We start from the raw sequence: 13,864 nt of genomic DNA, 5'->3' as shown, positions 1-13,864 counted from the left end.
GGTCCAGCAGTTCCATGGGAAAGTGGAGGCCTGGAGACGCGCACGGGAGACGCGCACAGGAGACACAAACGTCGCGCGCTATAAGACATTGACCTGACAGGTACCAAAATGGTCAGTAAATGCTTGCTGTGAAAAAAACAATTGCTGACGATTACGTTACTTTCTAATGTGAAAGTTGAGCGCAGCTCTTCAGCTGTTTCGGCCTTTTTATATACTGAGGCAAATAATTTGAGCAAGACAAGTATGTACAGTTACAACTTTTTATTCTTCACTTCTTCAAGAAACACTCCACTCCCAATTCTTGATTGTCATGAAGGTAGCTTTGTGGTCAGAGAAATAGATGGATATATGCTAGACTTGCTGCACCAATGCCTGGTTCGGCGTAGCGCACCTCAGGGTTTTGGCGGCAACAGCGCTGGGCCTCTGCTCGGGCAGCTCGTTTAGCAGCAGCGGCAGACAAAGGACTTCCACCGGTTGCCTCGCTCATGGCTTAGAAAGAACTGGCTGAGAATAAACTACTTATATAGGCAGACGAATTATATTATAATATAATCCATCTGGTGTGGAACATTTCGCACCAGCCGCCGCAAATGGAGCGTAGCTTGGCACAGCTGCCTCGCTTATTGGGAGGTTGCGGGAGGCAGTGCATAGGCGTATAGGAATGTTGCCCGGCAAAGAGATGGCAGATGCCAACGACTGACTGACGCCGCTGACGCTGCTAGCAAGTCAACTGAAGGTGGCTTTGCGTTTCAGCTTGGAAAGCGCTCAGCATGATACGCTGATACCGAGCCTACGCTCTACCGGCGCTTCAGCAACCAGAGAACACCACGCGCTCTCGCGCGGTCGTCGCCATGTAGGAGAGGAGGGGGAAGAGGTACACGCAGTGGCGAACGGCGGCGGCTATACGTTTCGGCTTGAGCAGCAGCACATCATCAAAATCAGCCGCCACCTGGCCGGCGCTCTGATTGCCGCCACACATGGGTGGCATTGGAGGAGAAGCGAAGAGAGCAAGGCTCGCGCCGTGCACGAGAGATGGCGCCAGGAGCGTACTGACCCCGGCTACAAGCTGGTTATGGCGAGGTACGACAGTGCCGCGAAAAGCAGGAATGGGCGTCAGAGAGCTGCGCTCTAAAATATCCCATTTCATTATAATGAGGTTTTACTGTATACACAAAGAAAATATGCTAATAATGGTGACGCCATCAGATGCGATGCAAGCACACATGCACCGGTCTTCCGCCGTTGGTAGCCATGCACTGCAGCTGAGCTCGACAAGTATCGGAGCTCTCGGTCGTGTTTAATGTTTGACAGTGAATATTGTTTTTCATAAAATGTACAATTTACACATCACTTTACCTAGCGGAAATTTTTTTGCTTGGAACAAAAGCTGCAGCCAAAAGTTTCTTCATTTCACAAGGTGTCTTGCGTTTACATCATGAAATTGCACGTTGCACAGAGGACCGATTCGATGGGGGCTTGTAAAGATTGTTTGCAATCATATTTATTTTACTAAATAAAAAAAAGACATTCCACACCAAGACAGTGTGCAGTTGAGCAGCAAAAGCCAAAACCAATGCCGCGCCGATCAATGTAGCCATCGTAACACGTACTAGCCAGCGTTCAAACTGCGCGCACTCAAACCGAAAGCGTGGTTCAGGTGTTCACATCAGCCACTTGGTGCGCTACGGTCAATTCGGCCACTGGGCTCTATGGGAGTGTCCGCTCTTGTAGAATTTGTCTATCTATGGCTCCCTGACGTAGGCCCGATGCGCAAGATCGCACACACAAACAGCGCCCGACCGACACAATTCCCAGGACATTGCCACATCAGCCGGGGCCACCTCTGCGGATACAAGGTTCGACCGGGTCGACAGGACTGATCAAAATGATAACGAGACACGGACAGAGAGAACGGCAACAAAAGCAGCATGTAATTCAGGAAGTGCAAAAGCACGTGCAAACATCGGGCCGATTAGCCGCCGATGGGCAAGCAGATTGTGTTGGATACGCGGCGCTGAAGTCTACATCACTTCAAAAGCCGTCTATATAACCCGCACGCATTACCTTGGGAATGATCATTGATGAGCCACCCGTACGAACATGTCAGCGGCTAGCGTCCTGCAACAGCTTGCGGCTGTCGCGGGATGCTAGTATGTCCTTAAATCTAAGTGCACGGGCGTCTCTTATTTCGCATTCGTCAAAATGTGGCTGTTGCGATCGTGACGAAACCTGCGACCCTGAGCAATGCCATAGTGGCAAAGCTACCTCAGTACCGAAGTGTTTATTCACCCACCGTGGTTGCTTAGTGTGTTGGGCTGCTATGCATGAGGTCGCAGGATCGAATCTCGGCCTCGGTGGCCGCATTTCGATGGGGGGTGAAAACACCCCGTGTATAAACTTAGATGCACGTTAAATAACCCCAGGTGGTCCAAATTTCCGGAGTCTCCCACTACGGCGTGCCTCATAAAATCATGATTTTGGCATGTAAAACCTCATAATTTAATTTTTTTTAAGTGTTGATCAGATGTGTGACCGATTCCGTAGTATCACCTAGACCCTATGGTGCATTTTAAGTTTATATGGCGTTATTTTTCAGAAATAGCAGAAATGTACCGTACTTTGTACTTAAATTTATTCCATTTGCCCTGAACCACTGGCATGTTCATAGTAGCAGCGTTTCCTTGCCTTGTCACGTCACCTTCTACCTATCTCTCTCCCCCCCTGCTTGTATGGGAACTGCGAGCGAAGAGTGGCAAGGCTGTTACTCACTCATTTCGTGACTTCCGTTGTTTCTACCCATTCTCTGCCCACTCTCCCGCCTCCTTTCTACAGCTCTATCCACGTCCCCTCTGGACTTGCATGTTAGTAGAAAGGTAAGCACTGCAGTTGCTGCAATACTTTTAAGGCAAGTCACAGATAACTACAGCTATCAGGAGGCTCTGTGGCAACGCCCAGGTAGCTCCAGAGGGCACTGTGCACATTCGACGCAGTACAATAGTCTAAACGAGTTTCTCGCGTTGCCTTTCCTCTCTGCCAAGCCTCTGTCATTTATACACATGTTCTGAACCACCCCCAACACAGTGTGCAAAACAGCAGCAGCAGCAGCAGCAGTGGGAAAGTCGAAGGAAGAGGCAAAGGAAGCTTCGCTTTAAAGATATTTTACGGACCTTCATACAACAGAATGGAGCTACAGTCAGTGTCAGCATACTAATTTTGTGTTCCCATTTTCTCATATTCGATTCAAAATACGCTATTCGGTATTCGCACACCCCTACCGATTATGGTATTTACCCGATTCTAACACGCACTTTTTTTTTGCTTTTTCAGGACAACTGGGCAGAAAAATGCCTGCGCGGTGCAATCAGACAAAACACCAAAACCGCTTTCATGGCATTTCTGTGCTTTACCGCATAACAAAAGTATTGCGGCGACGCTGACTTTATGAACCATACCCTCCCTGCCCCCCCCCACACTGGCTGCCATTGCTCAAGGCATACATTATTGCCCATTTTTCTTGCTAAAAACACGGGTGCAGGTTAGATTTCTACTTTGTATAGGAGAAAACTGACATTTCTATGTCAGTTTTCTTTTTCAAAAGTGGGTGCGCGTGTGATTTTAGGCCGTGTTAGAATCGGGAAAATACTGCCAAATGAAACAAAGGTGTGTTTTGGCGTTTTTTTCTGCACATCTTGTTAATTCGACCCGCCGGATAATTCTATCAATTTTGTCGGTCCCATCAGAGTCGAATTAACGGAAGTCGACTTTATTCAAATCTAACCCAATAAACCTTTGGCAACATATGTTAAAGGCTGGTTACTGTTCTCAGTCTGCAAAACAAAAGGACAAAGTTTTAAAAAGAAACAATATAGAAACAACAAAATGAATAATACTAGTTTCCTTTTGATTTCCCTGCAGAAGCCTCATTAAAAAGCGGAATAGCACAGATACTTTGCACCAAAACAGTCCGCAGAACGATTAGGCACTTGTCACTATCATGAAGCACTACCATGCTGTGCTGCCAACTACAACTAGAGTTACGAATGAAATAAAGGAAATGAACGCTGTTCCTGCATCAGAGTAGATGGCTACAGCACACTATTTAGAAGAGGTGTTATAGTAGGATACAACTTAAAAAACAGCAGTTGGCAACCAAGGCACACAAACTGCACGGAGTTGCTACTCCACCAGCCAATCACAGAAGCAAACAAAATCGTCGTCATGCAACCATCTCAAAATAGCGTTGTACTACTTGATACCTTCGGAGCGTCTGCTGTTCTTGAAGAGTCTTTTCATCAGCGGAAGCGATGAGGTGTGCAACAGACATGGACAAAGTGCATGTAGTCTGAGCATTTCACTCCTCAAAAGTTCACAGTACAGTTAATTTCACTGCCGACTCCGTTTTACTCATGAAACTTCACTGCAAACTGAACTGAAACTTGACAATAAATAGTTGCAGCGAAGCAAGCGTTTTATTTCAGTTCAAGAAAGAATTAGGCTTTCATCATTCCCCTGTAATAGATGAATGAAAAAGTACAAAATCACCAGCTTATTTTATTTTTGTGGTTAACACCTTATTTAGGTAACAGGGAAAGTTTGAAGTACGAACTATTTGCAGCCTCGCGGCGGAACAGCGGCTGGCGGTTATGAGGGCGTGGGCAGGGCTTCACTGCAGACTTGAGTTGTGTCTGACTATAGTGAAAGAAGGTCTGACCACTATGAGTAACGGCAACCCATTAAGTGCTTCAGGTATCCTACCTAATAGAACTTCGCACCACACACCTTGTGACACCAGGCACACATTTATCCCAAGTGAGAGGGCATTTTCTGTGGCTGGAGGAGTTGTTTCTTCATGAATGGAGCACATCTTCTAGACCAGAAGGAATACTTTTTTTTTTCTTTTTTTAAGGCATCAATGACTTGCTTGTAGTCTGCCATTTAGTGTGTTCGGCAATTGTAGTCATTTTACATTTTACACTAACCCCTGTGACATTTCACATGTGTTTATGGCACACTAGTCCTTCCACAGTTTCTTTCCCCCTTTTTGCACAACTTGGGACTTTTTGACCATTCATTTGCAACCAGGCTCTTGAGTGGTTAGGAGGCTATATTCATGCATGGTTTTTTCTTTTTCATGAAAATTTGTCTAAGCTATATATGCAGTATAACTACTGATACATTCCTCATTCATACGTTTTCTCGTGAATAACGTCGGTAAAGCCCAAACCCAGCAAAGTGCTCGTAGAAAAAAAAAATTAAATTATGGGGTTTTACGTGCCAAAACCACTTCCTGATTATGAGACATGCCGTAGTGGGGGACTCCAGAAATTTCGACCACCTGGGGTTCTTTAATGTGCACCTAAATCTAAGTACACGGGTGTTTTCGCATTTCTCCCCCATCGAAATGCGGCCGCCGTGGCCGGGATTCGATCCCGCGACCTCGTGCTCAGCAGCCTAACACCATAGCCACTGAGCAACCACGGCGGGTGAGTGCTCGTAGAGACTTATGTATTAGAACCCCCTTTGATACGTCATCATTCCCGCAACGTTCCCACATGATACGTAGAACTTTTGGCATATAATTGCAAGAAAATATCTAGTGTACCATCTATATAGTACTAAAAAGATTTTGCGCCAAAACGAATACACACAAGAAAGACGACCACACTTGTGTACGTTCTTTTTGGTGCAAAACCTTTTTAGTATGCAAGATCACCAACTAAAGTACCATCTATAACTTCGAATAACTAAAAAAAAAATGTAAACCATGCTGACACCTGAGCTGCACACTTCCGAACACCACCAACATACGCATTTGATGCGCCACAGCCTTGGCGGAAATTTCAAGCACCATTCGATATTCGGACTCCACCTGCACGACCACGTGCCAATTTGGCCACAGAATCAAGCAAAAAATTTTTATATTGTATTTTTAATATGTTGCCGACATGGTGATTGGGTTTGTCGCCATCTCCTCCTCAAAAACGAAACTAGCAAAGCTTAGTCAATCCAGTAGTCGCACCTAATCCGCAGGGCAAGCCAAGCGAAGCCGTTACTTGTTGAAACACTGCATCAACTGCATTTGTTAGCTGTTGTGCAAGTTCCACGTTTCTTCACTTGTGTTTTAAATAGCGACACAGTCCCAGCAACTTCTTAAAATTATTGGATTTTACCTGCCAAAACCACGATATGATTATGAGGCACGCCGTAATGGGGAACTCCGGAAATTTTGACCACCTGGGGTTCTTTAACATGCACTTAAATCTAAGTACATGGGTGTTTTTGCGTTTTGCCCCCATCGAAATGCGGCCGCCATGGCCGGGATTCGATCCTGCAACCTCGTGCTTAGCAGCCCAACACCATAGCCACTAAGCAACCACGGCGGGTTCCCAGCAACTTCTTCAACTGGCATTAACTCCACCCGCGATTTATGCACTGAAGAGGGCATACATCGGGAAGTGCGGCAACTGCTGGACAATGACTATTGCAAAGAAACCCGCAATCATTCAGCTTTCACAGCTCGGTCTGCTTTTGTTATGCTGGCAGGAGATGAAGATTTGGTTAATGCGCTGACTGCACTTTCGTCTATCTGTAGTGACATCATGAAAATGGCCGAAATACATACTGGCTTGGTCTCAGGCAAGCGAATATGCATGCAGCAGTGTTGATAAACTTGGGCCATATTCTCAAATGATCCCTTTCAAAGATACCACTTTCAGTTTTGTAACAACGGACGTGTCGATGAGTGAAAGCGGTTTTGGCACTGTGATAAGATAGACTGCTTAACATAAATGCACCTGGTGCTATTCACGAGAATTCTTGTAAAAGTGAAGGTATCCCTGAGAGTGATCATCCAAGAGTACACCATTTTTAGCCACTTGTCGAATAAGTCACTCTTTTTGTGCCAAATCCAATACTTCGGACACCTGATTATTCGGACTTTAAGTGGTGCGTCAATTCCTCATTACCTGTTGGCGACTATAAATCTTTTAGAGGCTGAGCTGTGCATAGTGCTTTTGCTTTAATATGCAACAACAGATTGGCATGATTTTAAGAGCCTGTTAACGTAATAATTTTCCAGAGTATTACGTTTATTATTTTCACAGTCCCCTGGAAAACATACTAGAGGGGTCCTACTGTATATAGATTAACTTGAGGTGTGGCTTAGTTACCATTAACATGCCATTGTGATGGTTGCTGTAACAATTACATCTATCCATTATGATTGTCCTGCAGCAATGTTATTCTATCATAATGACACGTGTACTTGTTCGTCTTTATCGGGTGACATGTTTCACCGCCTAACAAATGTTAACGCACAGTGCAGGACACGCCTGCATGTATCGCAAGTTTCTTGAATGTTATCGATGGTTCCATTCGCTGTCTGTGACCGAACCTTGTGTAATCTGATTGCATGTGTGTGCGACGCGAATAATGTAGAACTTTGTGGAAGGCACGCGGGTCCCAGCGATTACTCTGGAACATTCGACGACCGTTGTATAAAAGCCGACGCGCTTGACCAGCTGATCAGATTTCGATGACCACCGATCGTGTTCACCGCTATTGCTCTCCATTGAGTGTAACTTGCTTTTGTGGGCACAAGTTCGCCCAATAAAACGCTAGTTTTGCCATTCACCGTTTTGATTTCTTCACCGTCACTACCACGTGACAATAATGACTCTGCATCAGCAAGCCTCTACAATTTCAGGCTGAGAACTTGAATTGAAAACAATTAAAACAAAACAGTACCTGATCATTTACAGGCAGTTTTGCATCCAGGAACATCTGACAAAGTTCCAGGCTGCCACACCGAGCGGCCAAATGCAGGCAGCTCATACCATCTTCACCCTAAACAAAAAACATTGTCCAATAAGCTCACCAATGAACAAATAAGTAAGGCGTAGTGTTTTTTATTAAAATTGAATACATAATGTTTTCAGAAAAGTGCGCCAAACTAATCTTTCATATATTGGTTTTAACTAGAAACATGCAAGGGTAATGTGGCATGCAGAAAAATGAAGTACACTGGCAATTATGCACTGGCCTTATGTGAATTCAGCAAGCGTTCATGTGAATGAAATATCCAAAACATTATATATATACTACATATATATATTTCCCAGAGAAAAGCAATAACAGAAATGTCGAATCTTCCAAAAGAATTGAAAACCAAAAACATGGACCCCTACTCAGGAGTTTGTTGTTACGTGAAAATTTCTTCTACAAATGGCACTGAATTATAGGAAAGACATTCTCACAGCCTAAAATTATATACAACCAAAACCGCAGGCTAGCAGCTACACAGTCGGCAAAAAATCAAGGACAACGATACAGTGATTAGCATTAATCAGAATTAATTACTCATTTTCTCGAAGTCAAGGTAAAATATACAACATGGTGCGTGTACACATTTCTGTTCCCTCACTGCTATAAAAGCTCACTGCTATAAAAGCTCACTGCTTTTTCCCTTTTATGACAAAATATCTGCAAAAAGCTGCTGAATGAGTACTCGGCTACTCTCAAAACACAGATTACCATCTCTTGTGTGTGTTTGTCTACTTGGAGCAAGTACCCACATGGCCCCAGCAGTGCACCCCAGTAGACATCGCTTTGCCAGCTCTACTTTTCGCTGCAATATTTCACTGTGCTTTGTACATGCATTTTTGCTGTGGGTGTCTTCATGGCATTTTCACTACATGTTACTGCCCTTTCTTAACTTTCATGGCTGTGAGTGCCCACATTTCTCTCAGCCTGTGAGTCCTAAGGCTTAAGGTACTTGTTTAGTGCACAGGGAACAGCAGGAGCAGCACACTTTTCTGGGAAGAGCTTCTCTTGCATTCTTGACTTGTCACTGCCTATAGTTGAAACCAAAAAAAGTATCTAAGAATAACAGCTACAAAACAGCTACTTAAAAGGCCCCTTACCAGGTTCAGGCATAACAAACAAACAGGCCCAGTATGTAGATCACAGAGTGACAATCATGTAAACAAAATATTACACCTATGTATGCCACAACAAGCTGAACATTGAAACAGAAGTTTGCAATCCCTTGTTCTCAGAGCAGCCAGTAAAGACATCCTACATCTTGCCTACCACATCTTGGGTCCCTCCTGTAGCCTGCCAATAGCCAGCAGCAACATGGGCAACACAGATTCCTAGGAAATGCAGAGCACGCAAAGCCTCTAGTGGAAATCTACTTTCCAGCAAGAGTGGAAGAGAAAGAAAGGCAGGCCTCGTGACATGAATGCGACAATGGCTCTCACCTCCAAAATGGGAGGAGATAGGTAGATGCTGGTCGAGGCAATGAAAGAGCCTCTGCTTGGGAAGAGAAAGTAGCTCACCTTTTTTCACTATTACCTCACATTTAGCTTGCTTATATCTCTATTACTAAACCATTATGAAAACTTCTCTTGTTAGAACGTTCCTTTGGAGGATCTTTATAAATTCCAATGCATAACTTCTTACAGGGCCTGGTGAGGAGCCTTTTGATGTTTTATGTTACTTGTTTACCCTATTGTCTAAATTGCAGTTTTGTTAGCCTGACAAGTCAGATCATTTGCTGCACTAGAACTAGAAACATTTACTGTAGCCTCAAAGTTTTGCATCTGGACACTTCAGTCAGCTTAGTCTCAATGTGTACAATAAGCAACAGTGCACAGTTATGCTGCAAAACACATTTTGCAGAAATTACACAGATACAGAGAAATTTATGTATAAAGCTCTTATGATGTTGCCTAACCACACATTTATGGTGACACAGCAGTAATGAACAAAAGAAGATAAAATCAGATCTGAAGTGATTGGCATTTTTAGATTCCCAAGTCTGAGTAATCAAGTAATGGATGATAAAACTGCTACTACCCAAAGTCTACTACACAATGTGACACTTGTGGCAAAGAAACTCATGCCTGAAGCAAACGAGTTTCAGCCTCACAAACACACACATTCATTCACTTTCATCGAGGACATAAAGCTGTCTATAAGTTTCTATGGCACATCTGCAAGAAGTACAGATTTCAAACACATACAATAAAAAAAGGAATTTCAAAATAAAGAATAGACAAGCAGTTTACAAATGAGGCTAAGTGACTTAAAAGTTAAAATCATTTTTAAGAACAATGCCAAGACCCTAGGTACAGGGTTTTTTCGTAATGTTTTTTGACATTATAGGGACAAGAAAGTGATGTCTACAGTACAAAATTTACTCAGTGCAATGCAATGAGTACCATCCAAGGTACTCAACTCCTGCAGTGGCAGTGCAGAAAGCAACATGTAATAAGAATTTTTCTATCTGTATCCGTGATAGTGTTCACGTAGCCGAATACTGGAAACAGTGATAAGTGAGCATGCTAGCAACTGTCCCTCAGCGTGAGAGAGAAGTGAACAAGTGCAGCCCAGCTGTAAGGTATAATCCTTTATTTATCAAGACTATTGTCTGTGGCTCATGCTTTCAGCGCTCTTGAATCTTTTATACAATACGCATGCATTTTTTTTCACCTTCCTGTCAAACTGTCTTTTATGCTTCAGTCATTTCCAGGCCAAGACCTGTAAATAGAGCTTATCTGGACAGGATGTGGCAATTCCAACACCCCTTTATGCATGAAGCCTTTACGGCACGAGTTGAAGGTATTATGAACCTCTTTAAAATTCTGGGGTTTCACATGCTAAAACCATGGTCTGATTATGAGGCATGCCGCAGTGGAGGACTCCGGATTAAGTTTGGCCATCTAGGGATCTTTAACATGAACCCAATGCCCAACACCATGAGCATTTTTGCCTTTCGCCGCCATTAAAATGCGGCCGCCACAGCCAGGATTTGATTCCACGACTTCATGCTTAGCAGGGCAACGCCATAGCCACTAAGCCACCACAGCGGGTTGTGTATCTTATAAGACCACAGACCATCATAAGGGACACTGGGGAACTTGAAAATTCGTATACTAAAGACTTATATGTGCCACCATGGATTGAGGGAGATCACTAGACTCTGCTGTTCCAGTCACTGCCTTGACAGCAGCATAACTTGCAAACATGAACTTTCTTTACATTGTAATACAATAGAACCTGTTATACATTCTTCAAGAGACTGCAGGAAAAAAGAATGTAACAGCCAGAAAAATGTAAGAGTGAGGAAGGCCCCAAATGGCCATTACAAAGTCAGAACAGCTCTGTGCACATGTATAATTAGGGGCATGTACTATGTTTTGCAACAATGAACCCATCCCCCAAAAAATGTGCTTCACCGCATAACACTGTTGTATTGCAGCGAAGCTGACTTTAAAATGCCAGCACTATCTTTAATTGTGCCGTGACACACTTTGACACACCTATCAAGAGTGACGACCACACAATTCCGGCATTTCGCGCTTCTGAACTTGCCTCTGCACAGCTCAATTTACATGACTGCTGCATTCACATACAATGCAAGATGCGGGAACATTACAGAATGGTGATGTATTAAATGGGAACATAATACATAGGAGTTAATGGGATATAGGTCAGGACCAAGCGCAGCAGCAAGCAAACGTATCAACGAGGTTCCACTGTACATACAAAAAATATCGACCAACATATATAATGAAAAATTCTTAAAACAAGAAGCATAGCACACTTCTTAGTCACGGCTAACTCATGTACACCAATTTGTGATCGCATGGGGCAACTTGTTAAATAGTTTCCCAGTATAGTGTCTCAGCAACCAGTTACCTGCGAGTTTCTCGGCCAATTTAAAATTATGCTGCCTTATTTAACTGCTACCATCCTGCTCAATCCTACCAATGTAAATAGCATTTTCATTTCCACCATAATGTCATGACACAGTTTGGTCAGTTGTTGTTACCTTAATTTAACACTTTCTGCTGCCCACAATATATATATTTACTAACCAGCATGCAAATTCAGCTTGCAGACAGGACCCATGACGTGGTAGGTGAGACTCGTCACTTCTTTTGACCCTTTCAGGGTCAATGACGTAAATATACGGCGCCGCGAACAAAAAAGTCCAAAATGGTCGATGCCGTATATTTACGGCGCGGCGCCATCTGTACGTTCAAAAAGCGCACCAATTTCATAATTTCTTTCCTGGCATGTGCTAGCACTATGTGGGAATACAGGGAATTTTTTTCTCGCGCCTCCCTCTCTCGGTTTTCGTAGCATGGTTTGTTTTGGAGCTAGTTCGCTCCCGCGTATCTATATACTACCGCTCGCGCGTTGGCGCGCGCGCGGGCGGGTGGCAGTTTGGGTTTTGTTCCGTGGGCGGTTTCGGCTTCTTGCGCTTGCAAAACTGATGGCTACCTCGTTACTAATCACTCAAAGGGCGACCACTTGTTTCTCGCTGGTTAAGTGCTCACAGGGTGTGCATAGGAAGGATGCCGCCGTGCACGCGTTTTTGCTGCTTTTTTGTTGTTGTTTTTGTTTTTGTTTTGAGACTCTCAAAAACTAATGGCCTCTGGTTGGCGATAAGGTGAAGCTTAGCGAAAGTTTGTCACACGTTTTGCTTTTTTGAAGGGCACACAACCACACAGTTTTCTTCAGTGCGTGCACCTACACAGTTCGATTATGCTATGGGTTAGCACATATTAATGTAAGAGCAGGAACATTTGAGCCTTGCGTAATAGTCTCGCGTGCGCATATTCAAAGCCTTGAACTATAACAATGCATAAAATTTTTAATTCTTATAAGTTTATTTCCGTTCTTACTGTTGTTATTCATGAATGAAGAGTACATATATACCAACGCAAAATATTTTTTTCTCACTTTACGGTCACCCTAAAAAAATTACGGTAAATTTGTTTCAAAACAGGTCCCTCAGATGAATTGGAATCTGCAATAAAAAAAAATCTACCCTGGTCAGTCACATATGGCGAAACAAATCGACCCTGAAAGGGTTAAGCAAGGAGACTAGGTGCTCTAAGAATAAGGGCACGCAGGCTTCAACGAATTCCTTTTGTAGTTACCTTAGTAAGCTGCCTGCTATTGTTTCAAATCTCTCCTCATTATTGTGACTTGTGACAATCGCTTAGAGTGACAAGTCAAGAAAGTGGGGAAGCCTCCTCCTATAAAAGCTTGATACGACTATCCTTTATCCCTCTGCACTTCAAGAAACAGTACTAGTTCCCTTATATATAGCACACCAGCACAAAGAGGTGCCCTACTTGTTCAGAAGCAATGACTACGTTGCAGTCTCATATGAAATGCACAAACAGTCAAAATTGCCAGGTGTACCGACAAAGAAGGCAGCTCACGGCACAGACAGGTCGTTTTAAAAAAAATTAGGAGAAGGATCTCATTGACATCACATGCAGAGTACTTCTTCATTACCCCCCCACCCCCCCACCCCCACCTTCTGTGTGGGTGCTCACCAGCATCGAGTTGCACCAATAAAGGCTGAATGGCCCAGTTGGTCCCTTCACAGACATGGGCATCCTACCCAATTTTTTATGCTTAAAAGCCTACCACAGCAGTGTGAGTGATTTCTTGACGTGAAAGCGCCTGAACAAAGCGAAAGTGGAGACGTGAATAAAAAGGATAAGGTGACCAAGACACAATGATTCACTGGTGCATGTACACATGTTCCCAGTAAGGGGCGTGTGCCGCTGCATTCTTAACCTACCAATGGCTATGAAGGCGGCCACATAGCTGTGCGCTCAGGGTTACCTTGGCATGAGCATCAGCACCGGCTTTCAGTAAGTACTGCACAACAGCACAGGCTCCAGCATCCACTGCCCTCATCAGAGGTGTGTACAGTTGATCATCACTCTGGTTAACCGAAAGGCCCACCTGCACCAAAGCATAAGGCCCTTTTTGGCATTCACAACAATACATATCCGTGCATGAGCAATGTTATTTGTGTAAAGTGACAGTGGAG

General features: G+C 43.9%; 1 protein-coding gene across 1 annotated transcript in view; it reads right to left on the bottom strand.

Annotated features, from left to right (window-relative positions):
• Positions 1-13,864, bottom strand: part of G9a (histone-lysine N-methyltransferase G9a) — a 187,259-nt gene that overhangs the window by 109,217 nt on the left and 64,178 nt on the right. Inside the window, exons 10-11 of the mRNA XM_050191012.3 lie at positions 13,654-13,776; positions 7,747-7,845 (exon numbers count right to left, since the gene is read on the bottom strand). Coding sequence (XP_050046969.1) covers positions 7,747-7,845; positions 13,654-13,776 — 222 coding nt within the window. The remainder of the gene's footprint in view (positions 1-7,746; positions 7,846-13,653; positions 13,777-13,864) is intronic.

This window comes from Dermacentor andersoni, chromosome 1 (genome assembly GCF_023375885.2).
Source record: "Dermacentor andersoni chromosome 1, qqDerAnde1_hic_scaffold, whole genome shotgun sequence".
Taxonomy (NCBI): Eukaryota; Metazoa; Arthropoda; class Arachnida; order Ixodida; family Ixodidae; genus Dermacentor; species Dermacentor andersoni.
The sequence above is the reverse complement of the archived record's forward strand: the minus strand, read 5'-3'. Positions and strand labels throughout refer to the sequence as shown.